Consider the following 21629-nt stretch of genomic DNA (forward strand, 5'->3'; position numbering starts at 1 on the left):
CTGCAGATAAGAAAGAAAGAATAAATGACATAATAAAACTATCATATTGCAATTCCATCATTTTAAACATGAAAAAGACAAAAAATGTTTAAGTAATAAGAAAGATCTACTGTGGCTGCCAAGTATATGATAATATACAGTATATTTACATACAGACAGAAAAATCAATTGTGTGATTTTTATTGTAGACTCAATTGAGCAAAACTGCTAATTTACTTTAAAATTCACTGAGTGTGTGACGGTGGGTGACCAGATTTAACTAGCATGCTTTGAGCAGAGGATAAGTGAGGAGGAGAAAGAGCAAGTGCTTTAAAGAGGGAGAGAGGGAGTGAGAGAGCATATATGTGCAGAAGGGTGGGAGAGTTGGAGAGCGAGAGGGAGAGAGAGACAGAGAGGTAGAGGAAGAGCGAGAGAGAGAGAGGGGGGGAGAGAGAGTGGGAGAGAGGGAGAGGGAGAGGGAGAGGGAGAGGAAGGACAAGTGGGTGGGTGCTGTGAAATCCGCTAACAGGGGAGCTCTGTGCATTTGTTAGACGTCTTGGCTGCTTGCCCAACTTGGCTCATTGTAATCAAGGCATGATCGTCGACTCCAGGCAGCCCTCTCTGCCGCCTCGGCTGCCTCGCGCCTGGACCCAGCCCAGCTCTCACCGCTGACATGGAAAGACCCGTGAGTGCCGTCTCTCCTTCCACCTCCCCCCCCCCCACTCTCTCTTCTCATCCCACACTCTCTCCGGCTCTCTCTGGTATTAGGTTCTGCTCTGTCGCAGTTTTAGCTGTGGCTACATGCAGCATTTCAGTTGTGTCTCTGGCTCTTTCTCTCCCCTGTTTGTAGCTCCAGTAGGTGGCAGGAACGCTGGGTAGGGAGGAAGCTTTGGCACCGCTCTCTCTGCAGGCCCCCCTCCCCTTCTGCCTGCTTGCCTGCCTGTCCGGGCATGGGTGCCGTCCGCTGGCAGACCCACAACGTCTCTGTGTTTTTTGTGATTGTGTGCATGTTAGCCTTGTTGCTGCACAATCACAGAACTGCCTGGCCAAACCCAGAGGGGTAGCGTCCCCACGCAGAGTCTCCCCACTTTGGTTTGTGAAGGCCGGTGTTCTTCAGTCTCCGACATTGGCCCTGCTGAGATTCAGAGTCCGCAGCGTGTCTCTCTTCCTTGCGCCTATTCTTGGTGGTATGTCCTCATGGTCTGTTGTGTTTGGATACCCTGACAACTAGAAGCTGTGAGGTAACTACTTTCCAGCCTGCTGCCCTTCTGAGTGAGTCCCAACTTTTCTTTTTGCTCTTTGCAGGTTTGAAACAGGTTGGAGTCACAGCTGGATTCATGGATGTTTGTTATTTGCGCTTTCCTGACTGACACCTTACAGGAAAAAAAAAGTGATAGTTGACTGTTCAACAACATCTCAGTGGCAGCCATTCTTTGCATGCGTAACAGTGGCGGTGCTGGAAAAAGCATGGAAGAATTTCTTGCGAACCCATTGTGATGGTCTTTATGCGCTCACTAGCCGTGAGTCATCACTCTGTGCTAGTATATCATATCAAAGCAGCCATGACTCTCTTGTCGTCACTGGGGCAACAGTGGAGGATGACTGACTCACAAATGCTTTTGCGCGTCTTCTGACCGTCTCTTTCCAGAAGGTTTGACCCCTCAGAATAATTTATACCAAGTGTAGAAAACAGGATCCTTTCTTGAATTGTTTTTTTTTTTTCTCACAGTTTCAACAAGCTGCGGCAGCAACTTTTCTATTTGACAGCGTTATTATCACTTCTCTTCAGCTGTGAGTGACAACAGATGATGCCAGTACTGATTCAAAGTGGGGAAACACTTGTTTTAGCTAAATGAGTTGAGAGCTCTTTTTTTTGACAGTGACTGTCATTCATTGAGTATTGACTGAGCACTCCTGTTTGTGTGCTGAATGAAATCTGACTGAGGATACAACAAAAGAAAAACTCCCACACCTCTTCTAGTAAGGTGCTGATTTGCAATAAGAAAACATTAAGAAAGGATGAGAGTTTTGGCACTTATTTATCTATTCCACCATCTTTCTGTCATACATCTCAGATTATTCTTACTGCTAAGTTTCTTTTTTCTTTTAGTATCATCTCATTTGCCCAGGGCATGTGTGGTTTAACAATATGTTACTTTTCATATGGAGTAGGAGCTGCCTTGTGAGCAGTCCTCGTGATGGCATGGTGCATAAATTTAAAGAAATAGTTTGACATTTTAGGGAATATCCTTATTCACTTTCTTGCGGGTAGTTAGATAAGAAGATCAATACCACACTTATGAGAGTGGTATCAATCTTCTTATCTACCTCTTGGCAAGAGAGTGACTTGAAACAGCCCATATAGCTGTTTTATTGCAGTGCCAACTGATTTAAAGAAGGCAGATTATTGGGAGCGATTGTTTGCAATTTGCAAATTTGACATGCTACAGTTTTGTTCTTTGCACCTGATATAGTGATCTGTGCTTATAAGAAGGCAGCATGCTCTCCTAACTCCCTTACTGCAGAGGGGAGTTCCTCACTCACCACCTTCTGAGTCATGCGCCCTTTGGTTTGCTCCGCAGCCACTTAAAGAAACCACAGTTTCACCACCACACACATCCTGCCACCTCAAGAAAGACTAGACCGACACGATCAGAGGGGGAACATTAAGTTACTGCAAGACATCTGTGCTGGAAATGGTTGATGGTCCCTCACTATCATTCTGAAATACTATCCTAATCTTGCATGTTGTGAATATTGAGTTTCCCTCAACTCAGCAGCTCTGTTGTGCATGTTTGCAGTTGGCATAGCAGGTTAAAGAGAGATAGTCTTGAGAGCACGTGGAATTTTTCTGTATGGTTCCTCTTGTCGTGTGAGGAGGCGTGCCCTGCTGACCACATCGGGATGTTTAGGATGCTCTGCATATGCATTCTCCCTGTGTAACTGAGCTGTGTAATGAACAGTCCATCTGTTGGTGTGAGGGTGTGCTACTGGGTTGTGCGTTATCGCAGCAGACGCAGTGGTGTGGACACAAGAGCATTTTCAATCTGATTGTCCATCCATCAGCAATTAGTCAATCAGCTCTTTGTCATAGATTATACTCTGTTTATAAATGAACCATATTAGAGTTTAGTATTGCTTTTATGGATCATTTTAGACCTTTTAAGACCTTTTTATCTATTCTAGAGTTTATATATGCATATAGATGTATATATAGATTAAACTATAGATTAAACTCAAGATTTGTAATCTTGTTAATGTATTCTTTGATCAGATAATTAATTATCTATTAATAATAATAATAATAATAATAATAATAATAATAATAATAATAATAATAATAATAATAATAATAATAATAATAATAATAATAATAATAACAATAATAATAATAATAATTATTATTATTATTATTATAGTATTATTATAGTATTATTAAAAAGTAACTCAGTTCTGAAACTCAGGTATCACACTAGTTTTGAAACTTTTCAAACAGTAGATAGATAGATGGATAGATAGATAACAGATGTGATGGATAATGTAATAAAACAAAAGTTCAGGTGAGCAATCTGTCTTCACTGTCAAAGGAGTCCCCTCTCCTGACACAGAGGAGAGTCACTGTACAGACTGATGGCAACTGGCAAGAATGACTTCTTGTAGCATCCTTTGTGACAGCGGACCCAAAGAACTCTCTGACTGAAAGTGCTCTGCTGTTTGACCAGCAGGTCATGGAGGGGATGCAAGATGTTTGTGCAGCATTCTCCTCTCCACAACCAGAGGAGTCCCCAGCACAGAGCCAGCCTTCCTGATCAGTTTGATCAGTTTGTTAGTGTCCCTGGCTCTGATGCTGCTGCCCCAGCAGATAGCAGCAAAGAATATTGCACTTGCCACAGCTGACTCGTAAGTGATTTGCAACATCTTGTTGCACACACTGAAAGACCTAAGCTTACTCAAGAAGTAGAGTCTGCTCTGTTTCTTCCTGTGTTGCACTTCCAGTCCAGTATCTGTATCCCTCTACCACCTTTCCAAGAATGGAAATGGTGTTGGTCTTGGCCGCATTCACTAGCAGGTGGTTATTCCCACACCATGCCACAAAGCGGTCCACCACCTCTCTGTACTCTGCCTCCTGCCCACCACTGATGCAACCCCACACCTGCAGAGTCATCTGAAAATGTCCACAGATGAAAGGAGTCAGAGTTGTACTGAAAGTCAGAAGGGTACAGAGTGAAGAGGAAAAGTGAGAGGACAGTCCCCTGTGGTGCCCCTGTGCTACTAACCACCTGTTCAGACACATCAGCGCAGCCACACAAACTGTGGTCTGTCTGTCAGGTAGTCAGTAATCCAGGAGGTTATCGATGTTTCTACCTGCATGCTCTGGAGCTTCTCTCTCAGCAGTACAGGCTGTAGTTGTGTTAAAGGCACTGGAGAAATCAAAGAGCATGATTCTCACAGTGCTGCCTGTTCTCGATGAAGCAGGTAGATGATGGCATCATTGACTCCAACTTGAGGGCGATAGGCAAACTGCAGCGGGTCCAGAGAGGTGCTCAACTAAGGATATCCAGACCTAAGCTGAAAATGAAATGAAGAATTGAAGAAAAATAGTACACAATTTGATTTAAATTTAATTATTATTGTAGTGATCCACTTGATTAATGATCTTATGTGTGTCCTCACAGACCTCCAGTGACATGATGCCCAAAAGGGATCATGAGAGGGACTTGGAGCTGGACAAGAAGATCGAGGCTCTCCGCAGGAAGAATGAAGCACTCATGAAGAGGTACAAGGTAAGAGCAAGTGCCTGCAGGCAGAGAGGGCTCTGGTTATTATCAGATATAGCAATGCATGATGTCTGGGGAATGTCTCTTTCCTTTGAAAGCTTGGAACTCTTACACACTTCCTGATTAGTTCTCTGTTTTCCTTGAGTTGCATTTAGGAGGTGGAGGAGGACAAGAAAAGGGCAGAAGAAGATGGAATGGCTCTGCAGAGCCGCAAGGGCAAAGCTGATGACCTTAGTATCACAATCAGCAAGTCACCCAGTGTGAGTGTCGACAATGTGAGGTGACACACATAAGAACTGTATTTTAATGATTATCATCAGACTAACACACCCCACAGTACTGTCAATACTGTCATTTCTCAGAAAATGATGCTATAAGCTCTATAAATATTTTATAACATGCTCTTTTCTTTGGAGCAGGATAGTCGAGTGGTGGTGACTAAGCCATTCAGCGGTGGTTCACCAGCTGGGAAAGGACAGCAGGAGGCTGGGCCTGACCAGGGGGGAGAAGGTCCTCCTCCGGGTGCTGGCAAAGGCCACAAGAAGCAGCTAATGGTCACCATGGCTGGAAAAAAGGTAAATGCATGGCAAGGATTATGCAATACCTGTTTCTGAATCAAATAACAGGGAGGAAAACTATAGGTGAAACCAAAACCTGTAGTTTCATTTTAATGAAAGAAAAACAGACACAAATCAATTCCTCTTTCAAATCAATAAGAAAAACTAACTGAAAGCAAAGAAATTAGGAACACTTCAGAGTGATGGATATTCAGCTTAGACTTTATTCCATTAGCTGACATTACAACAACAGTCTGCCTTCTTTCAGGGCTGGAGTAGGTCAGACAACAGACAAAATTTGAGGCCAGTGAATTGAAAATATTGCAGTGTTTTATAATACAAACAATTAATAAGACCTGTAAATATATCAGATCTATAGTTAGACATTCTTGCCACTGTTAGAAAATTTTCAGATTTCAGGTGGAGCTTCTGCAGTTCAGATTACTCCACCTCATTTTTACAAAAAGGCTATTTAATATTTAATGAATTTAGATTACAGGTTTTTAGCCATGCTAGCAGCAATGGATGGCAATGTTGGTCGGTCAGTTGGTCCACCACCATCATCAGGCTAAAATTTCAATTTGTGCAATAGGTTTATGACCAAATACCTGCAAAAGCAGATATTTGATGCCAGATGAAAAGTCTGAGGATCACCAAAAGTCATTAGGATACATCCTCTGTGCACTCTGGATATATGTACCACATCTCATGGCAATCCATCCAATAGCTGGAGTCAGAAAGCCTACTATCCATAAATGGTCAGTATAGAGGTATCAGGGGTAAATTACAATTATAATTTCATATTACGAATTTGTACCTTCAAGTCAATAATTCTTGTGCACCATTCGGACATGATAAGCACCAGCACGCATTGCAATGCACCTTGCTGCAGTTATGGTACTCCAATATACATAACTGTCTTTCCAGGGTAAGAGGGTGGTGAGTGAGAGGCCTGAGAAGAGGCCAGGCCCTGCAGATGTCAAGAGCCCTACTGACGAGGGACAAGCGAGGCGTGTGGAGTCAGCTGGAAGGGGGAAGAAGCAATCTCACACGACCAAGAAAGACACAGCAGCTCAGGTTTGGATAAGACACATCGAACACTCCGGTGATCATACGCTGAAGCATTTAAAAGCTCCGTCCTGTCTGCTTCCACTCTCACATCCCCCTTTGTTCCCCCTCTCGTGCTGCACCGAGCTGTTTTACATAGATGTCAGACATGTCGACCGGCCACACCCCTCCAGTGATGGAGCACAAAGGCTGGTGGACAGGAGGTGGACCAGGGCTGTGACTGCCTGGTGTGGGATTAGAGGAGAGGAGGGGAGGGGGGGGGGGCTGCTAATAGAGCTGTTGGCGGAGTAGATACTCTGTAGAGTCGAAATTGAACAAACTGAGAATCTTTGTGTAATCCCACCCAGGTTTGACAGTTATTTATCTTTTCTCCTCCCGCTGAGGAGCTTTTGTTGTATTTTTAGCTAAAGAAAAATCATTCCACCTCTGGGTGTAGATGCCTTTGGTCATGTGGAACAGGCTGTAAAGTTCACAGAGTCCCTCTAGGGCCATGAAAGATAAATAGGTGTTGTAAAACTGTAGAACAAAAGGCCTCGTTATTGATAATATAATGACAGTGCAGATATCACATTTAACATGAATAGCTTTACTGTATGTTGTTGGTGTGAGATCTCATGTTTAACGCAGATAGGCAGAGACACATATGCACATGCAGTGTGCTGTGAAATGCCACACTGTCACTGACCTTAGCCCCCCCTCCACCAAGTATGTAGAGACTCTGAAACAGCTGCTCTGCCTCAGTCTGAAGCCTGACACACACATACACACACTCACACACACAAAGAGACACACTCACAAGCTGCCCAATCAATATGCTGATGCACAGCAGAGACAGCTGATCCTCACCACTGTAAACACAGACACAGTCTGGTCGCACAAGGGGTCTCTGGACACAAAACCAGGGGGAACAGCAGTCGAGGCTCAGTTTGTGTATTTATATGTGCGCAAATGATTGGCTGATACTCCGGGCGCTGCTCACTGGCTTGTCTGAGTTAATGTGCACTAAATATATGGGCTGAACATGCTGTTCTCCTGCCTTTATTTCTGGCCCGCTTGGTCTGTCCCCTTTATTTATCATGTGGACTGAATCAGCACTTGAACAGTAGCCAGGGCTCCAGTGCACCAGTCAACTGTGAATCGCAGAGACCTGGTTTCCATGTGGTCGCTGTTTACATAACTGGTATCTTTTAACAAAAGCAGCATGGAAAACACTGAGAAGGGGTGTTACGTTGGAAGAAAATGTCACATATTTATCTGGCAAGTGTTAGAAAAACTTACTGATGATTTATTGTGCAATGTTGTAGCTTCGCCTTGCCTCTAAAATATGTTTCTGATGCGTGTGTGTGCGTGGAAATAAATAATGACTCTGTGAGAGGGGTGTGGTTATCTGGCAGCATCCCAGGCAGATTGTAATGCCTGGAAACAGAAGTACTTCATGACTAGACTGTCAGTTCACACTCATGAGAGAGACAGAGACAGGAGAAAGGAAATGGGGAAGGAGGGAGTGAGGAAAAAAAAAACCGGGGAAGAAAGAGGGGGAGGCTCCTGGCAGCCCACCGTCTGTTTCCAGCCTCTCCTCCCTGAAACCTTAAGTGGTCTGCTCTCCTCTGGCACGATTGTTTTGCCATTCCCACCATCCTGAAAAGGCCGATTCGATCTAATTAACATTCGGCTGCCCTCTCACTCTGAAAAGGCTCATTATGCTGCCAAAGAGACAGGCCTGGCTAGGTGCCAGGAGAGGGTCAGAGAGAGGGAGAGGAGGAAGAAGAAGTGTGAGACAGAAGAGAGAGGAGAAAGAAGAAAAGCAGCAATGTTGTCAAGGGTCTTTTGTGTTTGTGTACTGTATGTGTCAGACTGCATTTGGGTGTGGGTAGGAGAGTGTGAGTGTATGTGGGTGTCATTGTCAGTGGGTGCACACTCTGTCCAGGGCTTATTGTATTTCCCCCCCGGCTGTTCGTGCAAGTGTTGCTGTTAATGGCAACATGACTCATCCACTGAGTTCACCGGAGCACAACCTGCAGTCAGAAATACATCAGGGCCAAAATTCACACAATTCTCCTACTGCTATAAGATGAGCTCCATTTTCAAGCCAATGACGTTTACCCACCTGCAAACTGCACTCTGCTCTGTTGACCCCATTGCAGTGCACATTTAAAATTGAGCCTCTATTGCTAAGTCACGCTATATCACCATTAGTCCACTTGGTGGCAGTGTAGGCCTCTAAATCTTTCTCAGTGGACAAGTCTGTGTACTCCCCTGATTTGCTTGTACTATTTATGGCAGCAATAATGTGACTCTTTACAGCCATATTTAATTGGCTGGCAACAAGTTGCTGTGTCACCCTTATTGTTGATGTGTTCACTTTCCCCTTTTTTCTCTTATCTCTCTTCTCTGACAGGATGAGGTTAAACAAGGACAGAAGCACACTGAGGAGCATCACAGGCTTTCAGAGCATTGCCAGGTACTTAGTGCCTTAGTTGACAGGCACACATCTACATTAATACACATAACATATTAACATGCACGTTCTTGCTATCTCTTCTTGAAGTTTTAGGAAAACTCGTAAGCCAAAGGACCACATGATTTGCAGAAATTTCAAATACAAGATTTCCATGTGACAGCGGCACTAAGTGAGAGCACACAAAAACACGGAGAAATGCAAATATGCGCTGTACCCTCATCACAAACACTCACATGCAGACAGGCACGACACATTGACATGCACACCCCCCTTTCCTAGTGCTTGTCCCCATCTGCCTCCTGCTGGCTTGCGTGTTAACGTTGCTGGAGTAGCTCAGAGCTGTCTCACAGATAAAGCGTGTGATAAACAGGCTGACTGGGGAGGCAGGGAGGACGATCTTCAAAGGCCCGCCGAATACATCACTTCACAAGTGATGCTGCTCATGACTCTCTGCCTCTCTGTACCTTGCCTGCTTTGCCGCACGGGCCCAGTGAGTGTCCAAGGACAGCTTTTTTTTAGGTGTTGCATAAGAGGTGGAGATCAGACAGCCCTCGGATTGTTAACTGTTTTGGTTAACAAATATACTGTAAACCTCCTCAGGCATTTCAGGCCTGATCCAGTGCAGCTGCTGGAGGATGAGAAGTAGCAGCTCAGCAGTCCAGAACAAAGACATGACATTTTTTTTTTCACTATTTACCTTTTAATCTAAATTTGCAAGCACAGTTTGACACCAAGACCTGCTCTCTGTCAGCACTGTGTAACATCCACCCTACCTGCTTTGGCCATTGACAATCCTCCCTGCGAGGCCACATGGAGGCGAGAAATTGAAAAGTGCTAATTAGCAGGGCGGCTGGGGTGGCAGCAGGCGATGGCCTGTTGGAACATGCAAGAAGCGCCTTCCCTTGTGGCTCCCAATGTCCTCCGGGGGCCAGAGGAGAGGGAGGGGAGAGGAGGTGGAAAACAGAGGGCTGAACACAGATGTTATGTTCTCCAATAATTGTACCTAGCAAGGCAACATGTTTACTTGGCTCTGATTGGTACACACCTGAGGGGAAAACATCACCCATCATAGTGTCGTACTGGTACTCTGCTGGCTCTCACTGTTTTTACTGTTGCTGTGAGAAATTATATGCCAGGCAGCACGTAGATTCCCCGCCCCCCTTTACTCAGAATCCCACCATTTTAATTTTTCTCTAGACAGCAATACTCCCTCCCTCCCGCTTTATAAAAAAAACACAGGCACTGAGAAGCACTTTCTCGCAGCGATTGCTTTTACGTGATTTCCCTCGGATCACGGTGCTGTTTGTGGCCCTGGTTCGCTCCAGGGCTTTGTAACAAGAGAACACAGCCTCTGTCCCCTTTGATGTGTTAAAGAGCCTGCATCAGATCTCCCTTTAGTATTAGCAAGCAAACCCTTTATGCTCTCATCACAGTAATCAATAAACAGGTTAAGAGGGGAGCGGAGGAAGGGGACATAATTGCATTTACTGTACACTGCACTTTTCCGGTAATATTATCTCAAAGAATTTGATTGTGTTGCCTCGCTGTCATCATGGTAGACAAACAAGAAGGTTTTTGTAATCAAATGGGAGCTGACTGGAATGAGCTGACACCCAGAGGCAACCATTAATTTTTACAGTGAGGCAGCCATTGGTATTTACAATAATGCAGAGTGCATGAAAATACCAGAGAAATCCTTGTTTGTCCCCTTTTTTTTTGAACCCTACTAATCTGTATATTTACCTGTTGCTATTTAATCATTTAGAGATGAGGATCTGTTCTTGTTTATGACCACCCATGTTTAATGTTGAGCCGGTTCCCTCCACTGCTCTGATTAGTGTGAAGAATGATGCTTCAAATGTATTATAATGTGACACTCTAAGTGGCGCGGGTGTTTAGTTTAGCCATGTTCCAAAGCCAGTGCTCCATTACTGATGAGTGGAGACCACCCTGATGTAAACATGCATCAAGGAAGCTTCTTGTTTTTATTTACTAAAACACTCTGAATTTTCATCTGCAAAGGAGCCTGAGAGCCCACAGGCCAGCACAGACCTCAACATCCCCACGTCGAGAGAGGAGCAGGAGGAGTACCTGCGGTGGAAAAAAGAGCGTGAGCAGATCGACAGGGAGAGAGTGGCACGTCACAAGAACGCCAAGGGCCAGTGGAGGCGGGCGTGGGACATGGACAAAACTGATAACATGTAAGACTTCTCATCACTCAACCCTTCCCAAGGACCTTTGTCTGCTGCTGTCTTAGATTTCTCACAGCTGTTGTTCCACTTATTTATTTATTTATATATATTTATATTTATTGGCTCCGTCTATGTACTATTTCACATTGGAGAACTCTCTTATCTTTAGTTTAAAAAGTTTGTGTGTGAGTGTTGACCAAACATGTTCATTCTTCTCTAGCACTGCTTTGCAAAGCGTCACACTTATCCTTCCATCGGCCACTGAGCAGAGGGGGATGAAATGCTTGTTGAGGGCCACTTGGTTGTCGTTGGTAAAGGAGAGCAGGGTGTTATTTATCCAGTTTTCCCAACCATCTTATCCCCACTAGTTCATGACGTAGTGACTTTCCAGCCTCAAATCTACTTCCCTAACCATTAGTCTTCAATCCCCTTAGTAATACAGTTTCTTTTAAAATAAGATGCATATCCTCATTATGTTTCCCCCTAGTCTCACTTTATTTAATTTAATAATGTTGTCTTGTTAGACAATATTCTCCACTCAGGTTGTTTTCTTAAAGTAATACATTTATATTTTGGGAAATGATTTGCTTTCTTGTCGAGAGCTAAATGTGAAGATTAATACCACTTACAATCTGTATGCTTAATATGAAGCTGGAGCCAGCTAGCTAGTCTGGCTGTGTTCAGAGGTTTAAAAAATCTGCCTACCAACACCTCTAAAGCTCACTAATTAACACGTTATATATCTTGTTTGTTTTATCTGTGCACATACAGAAATGTACAAATGGAGATTTGTGTTTTAAGCGTGAGTTATGTGCTGGAACTATTTCTTGGCTGGACCAGTGACTTTCCAAGGTCTCCAATGGTGATGACAAAACACAGGAAGTCACTGTACCCAGTCAGGAAATTGCTCTAGGACCTATACGTCAAAACATAAACTGTTGATTTTACACTTACGTTTTTATGAATTAAAGATAGGCCTATATAACGTCTTAGCTAGTGATATATAGTGGTGCTGATATTGGCAGTTGCACTTTTCAAGAGCCAGGCAACATAATTTCCCACTTCCAGTCTTTAGGTTAAGCTAAGCTAATCAGACATGAGAGTAACATCAATCTATTCACAACTCTCTACAAGAAAGTGAATAAAACATTGAACTATGAATATGGTATAATCACATATTTAGTAAACATAGTAACTTTATTGTATGGTGTTCTGCTAGATTACCAGCAAATTAACTAATCACCTGCTAGTCCTTAATTTGTTCTTACTTTCTCTTCTAGATAAGACCAGATAAGATAAGACTTAATTGATCCCCAGAGGGGAAATTCATATATTACAGCAGTGCAGGAAACAAGGTAACAGATAAGAACTAGGAGTATTAAACACAACAATATAAAAAGTCAAGTAAATGGAATTCAATCTATACACATAAACATTATACACGTTACAATACTTAGGCTACATGACCTGACTTGTGGGTTGTAAAAATAGAAATGTTGTGCAAAATTTGTGCAGAAAAAAAAAAATGTTTCTGGTAGATGTAGCTGTAAAAATATATGTATATGTTATATAGGTGATTTAATGCATACAAAATAAATTAAATATGCAGAAGTGTTACCTACATACAGTATATACTGTATATACAGTACCAGTCAAAAGTCCGGACACACCTCCCCTCCCAATCACTTGACTAAGAAAGTGTGTCCAAACCTCTGACTGGCACCATACATACACACAGACATACCACATATACACATCCACATACATACACACACACACACACACACACACACACACACACACACACACACATATATATATATATATACATACATACATACACATACATACATATACATGGATGGTGGTGGTGGGCCTTCACAGATGTTTTATCCTGTTGTCACAGTTCTTGTACAGTCTGATGTCAGTGGGTACAAATGAGTGCCTGAAACGCTTTGTCTTGCTCTGTGGTTCACCATAGAGCAGATGAGAAGGGTCGTCAAGGATGGCATTAATCTTGTCCTTCATCCTCCTCTCTGCCACTGCGTCCAGATTGTCCAGTTTCAGTGTGAATGGATCCATTCTCTTGTGGTGCAGATGCCGATAAGATGACAAAATTCCCTTGAAGAACAGCTTATGCCTTTCCAGTTTGGTTAGTCAGTGGAAGAATCCATTAGATGAGGTATCTGGACAACATGTCTCACCACATGATCCCAAGACTAAATCTCATCAGATCACAGGATGTTGTAAAATGACTGCATCACCAAATAATTACTCGTCAGACAAATTGTATCATTGTATGAGCAGTATGTGAGGGTGTGTTAGACTCAAATCTTGATCACAGCTTCCTCTACTTTTAAAATGAATTGGCTCACTTTAAATTTAGCATCAAGCTGAACACAATACATGATCTGAAAGCCTGATATCACACTGCTTTGTCAAATCATACAATAGCACCCCAAAGTGCCTGGAGGAAAAAATATAGCCCATTCATTTTTTTGTGTTTGCTAGATTTCAAACAAGGCCAGCTGTAGTACTCAGAGTGACCAAGTTGCAGAGTAATTTAATGTGCTGTTTAAGGAAGCATCAAAATGTAAAGAGACAAGGGAGGAACGGCTATTTTTAGCCAGGGATAAGGGATGGAATGCCTTGCCTTATTTGGTGAGGCTTAAACAAGGCCCTCTAGCAAGAATAGAATAGGAAATGTGTTTTTGATTCAACAATTGAGACCGTTTCAGTGGATGTGAAATGTAGGGGTGTGAAACATGGAGCATAACTTCTCACTCAAATTCTGGTCAATAATAAAAGCACAATGATGATACTCAAGTTACAGAATGGCCTGTTCATGGGATGTAGATGTGCTGTTAGGTAACAAAAAGTTGAAATAAATGATCTCCACTGGCACTGTTGTTTTTGGAAAACACTGCCAGTGTTGGTTTACGTTCCTGTCTAAACTGAGCTTCTGCTTTTAGGTTTTCAGATAAATCCCTCCCGGACAGAGAGTGGGGACCTCACAGCAGAGGTGAGACTATATACAATAAAACATTATGATACCAGTTATAATGGGTTTTATTGGTATCTTGTTCTTTACTCTTATTTATTCTTTTTTTTAAATTTTTTTTTTTATTTCCAGGCGGACGAAATGCCAGAAGAGGCCAACCCAGGTCAAGTGCTGACTCACGAGGTATCTCTTAAGGTTATGCACACAGATATTTTAATCTGTTCAGTGCCTTGACGTCACTACACACTATTTATAAAAGCAAAGAAACCTTTTTTAGAAATAAAAGTTAAATTTTTTTTTTTTTTTTCAAAACTGGATTTCTGGAAAATCTTGGCACCACAATTTTATGCATTTATGTTCAAACAAGATATTGTGTGAAATGTAATTTGGGGTGGGGGGTGGGGGGGGGGGGGGGGGGGGGGGAGGGGATCATTAATCTTAATGGTACATCTAGAGAAAAGGATTAAGGAGGAGGAGCACTCCAGCAATTTAGAATTGTACATTTGGAAACTTGTGAAAGGTTGAGTTTTTCTGTGCTGTATTTCTGTAATCTGCTATGTTGGTCTATTCTGTTCACACAACATCTATTGCATATGTGCTTGTATTTGAAAAGGGATCCTGAGGTTCCTTCCATTTTTTCCCCTGTTAAAGGCTTTTTTGTAGAGTTTTTCCTTATCAGAATCAAGGGTCTAAGGCTAGAGGATGTTGTATTGCTGTACAGTTTGTAAAGCCCCCTGGGGCAAATTTATGATTTGTGATATTGGGCTACACAAGAGAAAATTGACTTGACTTAAAGGGGGTACTCTGACTTTACACATCAAGATCAGCTTATTATTCATGGGGGAATACTACTCAGCCTGTGAAAACAGCTGCATTAAGTCCTCTGTGGCTCTGAAAGACCTCTGTCAAGTCTGAAGAAATAACCCTGATGATGTCATTAGGGTCATCTCAGCCCGGTCATGGAAACTACAAGTTTATAACAGAAAGCCTGAGTTACAACAGATATTTCTAATCTAAAACTTTTGATTTTGACAGATATCATGACTCTATCATATCATTATTTGCATTATAGAATTTGTAGGATCCAGTGTTTTCTGATCTTGACATAGACTAAAAATCTGGATGTGAAATACTAAATCGCTGGAGTACCCCTTTAAAGATACACTGTTGTTTTGGAAGAAAAAGTAATGGCTTTTTATGTAAAATGTCATTTCATTGTGACCTAACTTTCTGTATTTTTCTGTTCTAGGTCATGAGAAGCGAGGAAAAGACAAGGGAGCTAAAAATGTATTAGTGATGAGCAGTAAAGCAAAAGGCAAAGATCGTCTGACTGGGAGGGCCAGGAGGTCAGTAATAGCTAAACATTTAACTAGTTTGGTCGCACACACAACAGCTTGATGTTTAAAGTTGATTCAACTAACGAGATGCTGAATGTGACTCACTAGAGCCTTAATTAAGTGTTATGAAAAAACACACTATGACTAATGAAATACATAAAAACGGATGTGGGAATGCATGTTGTTTTCTTGCACTGTGCCCTAATGTACAAATTCCCCTAGATGTCATGAGACTTGATTTAGAAGTTGTGGCAGCTGACTAAATAGCCCAGAAGGCCTCATTCATGTCTCACTGCCTCCATTTTTCCCTCTAGCTTTGTTGTGAAAGAAGCTCCAGTGTTGGGGGGCGAGGAGGCTTTCAGGGTGTGTCGTTACATAATTGTTGCTTATAATCCAAAAAAGCCACAAGACCACAAACCTGGAAGTGAGACATTATAGACTTTCAGTGAGATAGTGTAACATGCCAGATGATTTTCTGTCTCTATGTCTGTCCAAAGGTAACATAATCCACCTATCAGCGCCTCTTGAGCTTACTAGTTAACTTGTTATGTCTTGTTTGTTTAATCTGTGTTTTTGCGGGGTGTTATTTGTTTCTTGGCTGGATGCAGTGACCTCCTTCCTTGGTTTTTGTACGGATGAAACAAATGAGATATAATGCGTTCATTAGTGAGTTTTAGAGATGTTGGTGGGCAGATTTTCTTACCTTTAGACAGAACCAGACTAGCTGTTTCCCTGCCTCCAGTCTTTATTCTGAGCTAAGCTAACTGTAGCTTCATATTTACTGTGCAGACATGACAGTGGTATTGTATCATCTAACTCTCAGCAAGTATTTCCCAAAATATTAATGCTTTCAGTGTAATTCACTGTAAGTTGCACATTGTAAAGGGCAAAAGAATAACATGTTTGCAACCCATACTTTCTACAATGTTAGATTTTTCTTAAATTAAGTTCCTTCATTTTTCAGGTGGCAGGCAAATGAAGAAGGAGATAACCTTCGGGTGAGAGGTTTAATCAGAGTTGTTGTTAATATGAAGTGTGCGTTGGTTGATAAATTTCACTAAAAAAGTAAAAATACCTGATTATTTGTTCTAAATCTCATCCCCTAGTCTTCTGACACAACATTGGAGGAATTCCTGGAGGAACTCGACGCCCTCACGGATGCAGAGGTAGAAGATCAGAAAGATCAGGACTCAAAAACTAAGCTGTCGCCCAGCCCAGATTCTTTGAATACATCTGAGGAAGTGAGTGGATCCACAGGTTCTGTGTCAACTGCTAGCTTGAGAGAGGACACCCCCACTCAGGGGAAGACAAAAACCCCATCCCCTCGGGGTTCGGAGAAGAAAGTACGCTTCTCAGAGGAACTCATCCAGGGGGCTCATACAAGTCAAATCACAAGCTCTCAGGAGTCTGCCAGCTCAGAATCAAGTCCAAGCTCCTTTAAAGCTTCCTCACCTAGCGAAATCAAAAGCGAGGTGCAGGGGTCCCAGCAGCCTCTTGAAAGTGCCAAGCAGGATTGCGGTAGTCCTCAGGATCAGGGAGATGGTCCTTTTGCTCCCGTTGCCCAGCAGCAGGCTACTGAAACTGAATGTACTAAAAAAGACAGCACCCCCCCCACAGCTCCCAGCTCCCCCCCTACTGAAAAAGCCTGTGCCTCTCTACAGGAGAGCTCTGTCCAGCCTGTAGAAGTTGCCAAGTGCAACATTAGCAACACAAACACAGGTATGCTTTGGCTTCAGTGTCGCTGACTTTCCTGACAGTATATCCGGATGGTATGTAACTGAGCTAATGTTGTTTTTCTTCCACAGAAGAACTAATAGACTCCGGTCTGTCTGTCCTGAGTCTGGAGTCAGGAGAAACACACCCAACACACTCCACCAGCAGTGACAAGGTCAGTGCAAGAGACAGGAAGAGGGATGGGGGAATCAATAGATGTGTAAATGGACTGATGGAGGAAAGTGCAAATGGATGATGAGTTAAATGGATGAAGAGAGAGATGGGCAGTATATCTGCAGTGTAATATCCAATTTCAGTTTAAGTATAGGCACCACCTCTGAGACCTGTTGGAGTGCAGGAGAAATAGTCTCATGAGAAAAAGCTTCTTCATCTCATCCACCACTGGAACCGCCTGATAATATATGACCGCCTACTTATATCATTCATATACTGTAGAGAAGCAGTGAGGCTGAGATACATAAATTGCCTATGCAAATTATTGAAAAGAAATCACAGTTTTAACTATTCATTTTTGTCTATGTTTCTTTTTTTTTTGCAGGCGAGAGAGCACGGGAAGATTGTTTGACATTTTCAGGATGTAAATACTGAAACCAAAACACAGCGACACAAAGCCTCGCCTCGCCTCTTTGTATTCGGACGCATCGTTTTGCTTCAGGTAGCTCATTTGAGATACCGTGTTTATGGCTTACACACAAAACCATGGTTTCATTTTGCTGTGGCATGTCCCACCTGGTGAGGTTTTACCTACAATTTGACATAAGAATGGTGAGGAGTGTTTCAGAACATTTTCCCTGTTCAAATATTTTTTTACATCCAAGCACTTTATGAGTATAAAAGCATGCGTACTGACACATTATTCAGTATCTTAGTATGCTGCTTGAGTGCAATATCATTGAATGTTTACATTTGTATGAAATTTTCAAGGTACATATCAGGAGGCTAGCTAATCAGTTTGACTTAGCTAGTTTAGTTTATCTGAGACCTTGACAATAAACTTCTGCCACAGTCCAATTATTAGTGCCTGATTCTGCCTTCGAGGTATTTTCAATAATGGAATAAAGTCTGTATTATATGATGATACAGTAGTTACAGACCTACAGCAGAGTCTGTATTTGTACACTCAAAACTGTGTGATTAGATATTATTTATTAACTGCTTCCAGCATCAGTCCATGCCCAGATAGCATAATTGCTGTACCCCAGAGCTGGCCCACACTTAACGATTTCGGCACTTTCGTCCAGCACTCATACTGTGTGGAATGATGGTTCTTCGGCTCCAGTTTCCCAGATCTGGGCCACAAGCAAGTCATAACAATGCCGTATGTCAACCATGAAAAACCACATAAACCAGAACTAGCCCACATCCAGAATACACATACCCGAGACCGAGAGCACCACATCTTTACCAAAAAAGGCCCATAGTTGATTTGGGATATTTGGGCCACATTTGCTATTTTACACGTGGGCCATTTCAGGCTCATATCCAAATTGTCTGGGCCAGAAGAAGGCCAGCAGTGCTGCATCATTGCCTGGTGTGGCCCACTTCCATATGCTGTCTGGGTGGCCTTTTATAATCAATACAAGTAAACTATTAAAGGGCACATTTGAGACGTATTGTTTTTGGCCACTGATCAAGACATTGTTACATTTTGGAAATGTAACCACTGACCTATAAACTTTGAACATACTTTCTCATTCAAGAGAATGAGAAAGTATGTTCAGAGTTTTGACTGGTACTGTATATGTTTTTGATTTTGAGGAAATCTAAATAACTGGGGGATAGAAGAGATTTTGCAAGCACTACTTACATGCAAATAGCAAAATGTGGCATTTCACAAATTACTGTCGCTCGGAAACTGCATATAGATTTGCAAATCCTCTCTGGCGTGCTCATGTATTCCTTGGAAGTATGACGTTTGTTGTGTTTAGTGAAACTTGTCAAAATTAGTCAATATTGAAAATCGCAGCTTACATGTTGCAAATTTGATGAAATAAGTCCCAGGTAACGGTTGGTTTATAGTAAAAGACACATTACTGGCATGAAAACTTTAAGATGTTACAAAAGAAAAAGAAATAAAAGAAATTTTGATAAGTGATCACTAACACAATTTAATTAAAAACTCAAATTTGCCCTTTAAGGCATTGCTATTGTGTTCCCTAAAGTCAGCACAGCTTTACAGCTGAATCCCAGTTATCTCGTCTTCCTCAGACTCTTCAGGCCACTCATCAAATGTTTTTAGGCACTTAATATGAAGTTGTAACATTACAAACTTAAGCAATGGACAGGCAGAAAAAACAATTTTGGATTTTTGGAAACTTTTATTTTTTTATAGTTTGTTATTGCTGTATTAAAATAGCCAGTGTTAACACTGCTGGTACAGAAGGGTCGAACAGTCTTCAACCTTTTTCACCATTGAGGCTTTTAGCACCTTTGGGACCGACTGACTTGAGATGTTGAAATACATCATCCAGGTCCAAGAGGGTTCAGCATTTAGTTGACAGTCAAAACACTGGGATTCAGCTGCAATTCAGTTTTGTCATTTGTTCAGTTTAATAATTGTAAAAGACAACTCATATTTTTAGAAAGTATCCTTGAGAATCCCATCAGTTGTTGTGCCTTGCATATTGGCCTCTTCAAATATTGAAGTTGTACCTTTATTTCATAGTTTGTATCGTAACATAGTGTTACACTGCATGTACTGAACTAACAGTGCAGCATCAGTATTGATTTTATTTATTTGCCTCTCCGTTTGGACAACAGAATGTTAACTAGGAAGATTTTGCAAATCTAAAACTGTTTTAAAATAATATTTGTGTGCATTGTAGCAGCTGATTTTTTTCCTCTGTGACATATATGGATTTTTTTTTTTATTTATTGCCATTCTATTATTTTGTTTTTGGTATCAAGTGACAACTATAATAAGAAGCCTTACAAGAACTCTGTCCTCAAATGTTGATGTTTTTGGCTTTTGTTAACGCTACAGTATAGTAAACAGTTATGTAACCATTAATAGAGAATGTACTGGATGTGCTCTGACCAGCAGGGTCTTGTCAGCTTCAACTGTGGTTACATAAAACACAATTCATCAGGAATCTAGTAGAAGCACACTGGGGAAATCAAGGAAGAAAATGTGTTTTTGAGTAGGGGCCTTATTCTATATTCTATATTCTATATTATATATGGAATTTGAATTAATGGTAAAGGAGACATCTGTTTGAAAAGCAGGTCGAACAGTTTTACCTCTGAAATATTTAAAATTCCTTGTGGGATTCAATTTAGTGAAATGACATTTAGAAATTTAGAATGACCTACAACCATAGAGCAGTTTGTCCTTTAGCAGCACCTGTTTAGTTTAATTTAGTTATTAGACATTATCACCTCGCTTAAATGTCAAATTTAAGGGGTGGTTGTCTTGCTCTATCTGGGTGTCCACTGCTGTCCTCCATGTTGCTGTCCTCACATACACTCATAAGGAAGGAATAATTGTGTGTGCCTATGTATGAGTGTGATCCCAGCTTTTTACCGTTCAGAGTGCTCATGCTAATTTGAATCTGTGTGCAACATAGCCAAACTTACTGTAGAACCATTTGGAAGGAGGCATACAGAACATCAATAAAGTTTTTCTGTATTTCAGACTCTAATCATGACTGGCATTGTTTTGTTGTTGCACTGTCATCTTCTCTCTTACCCTACCCATGCACCTGCAATAACACCACAGATGCATATGAGTTTTTATGGCTCCACATGAAAAAACACAAGGTCAGTGTAGTGAGTCTCAGAGAGAAAAGGGACAGATGTGACAGAAATGTAGAGCACATTGCAGCATCAACAGCCCATGAAGTTTGACCTCGGTTGAGTGACTCTGCCTTCGTGTTGGATTTGATTAATTTCAGATGAGCTCTCTGCTGAGCTGTTGAATTGGAAACAGCTCCCTCTCAGCCCTACAGGTGGGACCTCCCATAGGTGCTACTATTTTAATTATCTCCTCCCAAGGCTATCTCCATAGCAGCCTTCTGTCACTGAGGCCACAGACTTGCTGTACAGTGTGCACTGCAGCTCTCTTTTAAAATGAACTGACAAAGTTAATATCTTTTTACGCAAGCCTGAAAGTTCTTGATTCCTGCAAATGAGATGATAAAACCCAGCATTTCAGTCCCCAACACCCCTGGTTGACTTCGGTGGTAAGCTAAGCTAATAGTTTGAAGGGTCTGACGCAATAGTACACCACAGTGGGGGTGTTGATATTATGGAAATAAGTCCTGTAGGATGTGTTAGAGGATTGAAGTGCAGTGTAGGATTATGTCAGCTGCACTCTGCAGCAGAGAGAAGCTTTAGAAGCTTGCCTCTCTGAGGAAAAAATCCAAAAAAGAGTTCAGGATTTGGTGCAAGCAAGGTGACGCTTTGGCCTGTCATCACAGATCAAATACCAGTAGTATGTTTTTATGTACAACAATAGGCTTTTTGTTTATGTGTTGGATTTGAAATGTTTGGACTGGAGCTCTCTCTCACATCCATGCTCCAA

At 41.9% G+C, this 21629-nt stretch overlaps 1 protein-coding gene across 5 annotated transcripts; it reads left to right on the forward strand.

Moving 5' to 3' along the window:
• The first annotated feature begins 382 nt into the window (after positions 1-382).
• LOC122997991 (coiled-coil domain-containing protein 9B) lies at positions 383-20748 on the forward strand. Of its 5 annotated transcripts, none has more exons than XM_044374434.1 (14): positions 383-664; positions 4656-4763; positions 4913-5032; positions 5177-5332; positions 6242-6391; positions 8781-8843; positions 10866-11044; positions 14008-14057; positions 14169-14219; positions 15286-15382; positions 16338-16371; positions 16480-17092; positions 17179-17261; positions 17646-20748. In XM_044374434.1, exons 1-14 carry the CDS (start codon positions 653-655, stop codon positions 17670-17672), a joined length of 1743 nt encoding a protein of 580 aa, XP_044230369.1. In that variant the 5' UTR covers positions 383-652; the 3' UTR covers positions 17673-20748. The 5 variants fall into 5 exon arrangements, with proteins under 5 accessions (XP_044230369.1, XP_044230371.1, XP_044230372.1 ...); XM_044374436.1 differs by having other exon boundaries at positions 387-664; positions 4913-5017; XM_044374437.1 differs by lacking the exon at positions 383-664 and adding an exon at positions 723-1251.
• The last annotated feature ends 881 nt before the right edge of the window (positions 20749-21629 follow it).

The sequence above is a fragment of the Thunnus albacares genome, chromosome 15 (assembly GCF_914725855.1).
Source record: "Thunnus albacares chromosome 15, fThuAlb1.1, whole genome shotgun sequence".
In the NCBI taxonomy this organism is placed as follows: domain Eukaryota; kingdom Metazoa; phylum Chordata; class Actinopteri; order Scombriformes; family Scombridae; genus Thunnus; species Thunnus albacares.

Excerpts from the sequence above, each read along its gene's own strand:
- LOC122997991 (XM_044374434.1), top strand. Across the intron at positions 5,333-6,241 it reads TCACCATGGCTGGAAAAAAG|GGTAAGAGGGTGGTGAGTGA; the intron begins GTAAATGCATGG and ends CTGTCTTTCCAG. Across the intron at positions 17,093-17,178 it reads CATTAGCAACACAAACACAG|AAGAACTAATAGACTCCGGT; the intron begins GTATGCTTTGGC and ends TTTCTTCCACAG.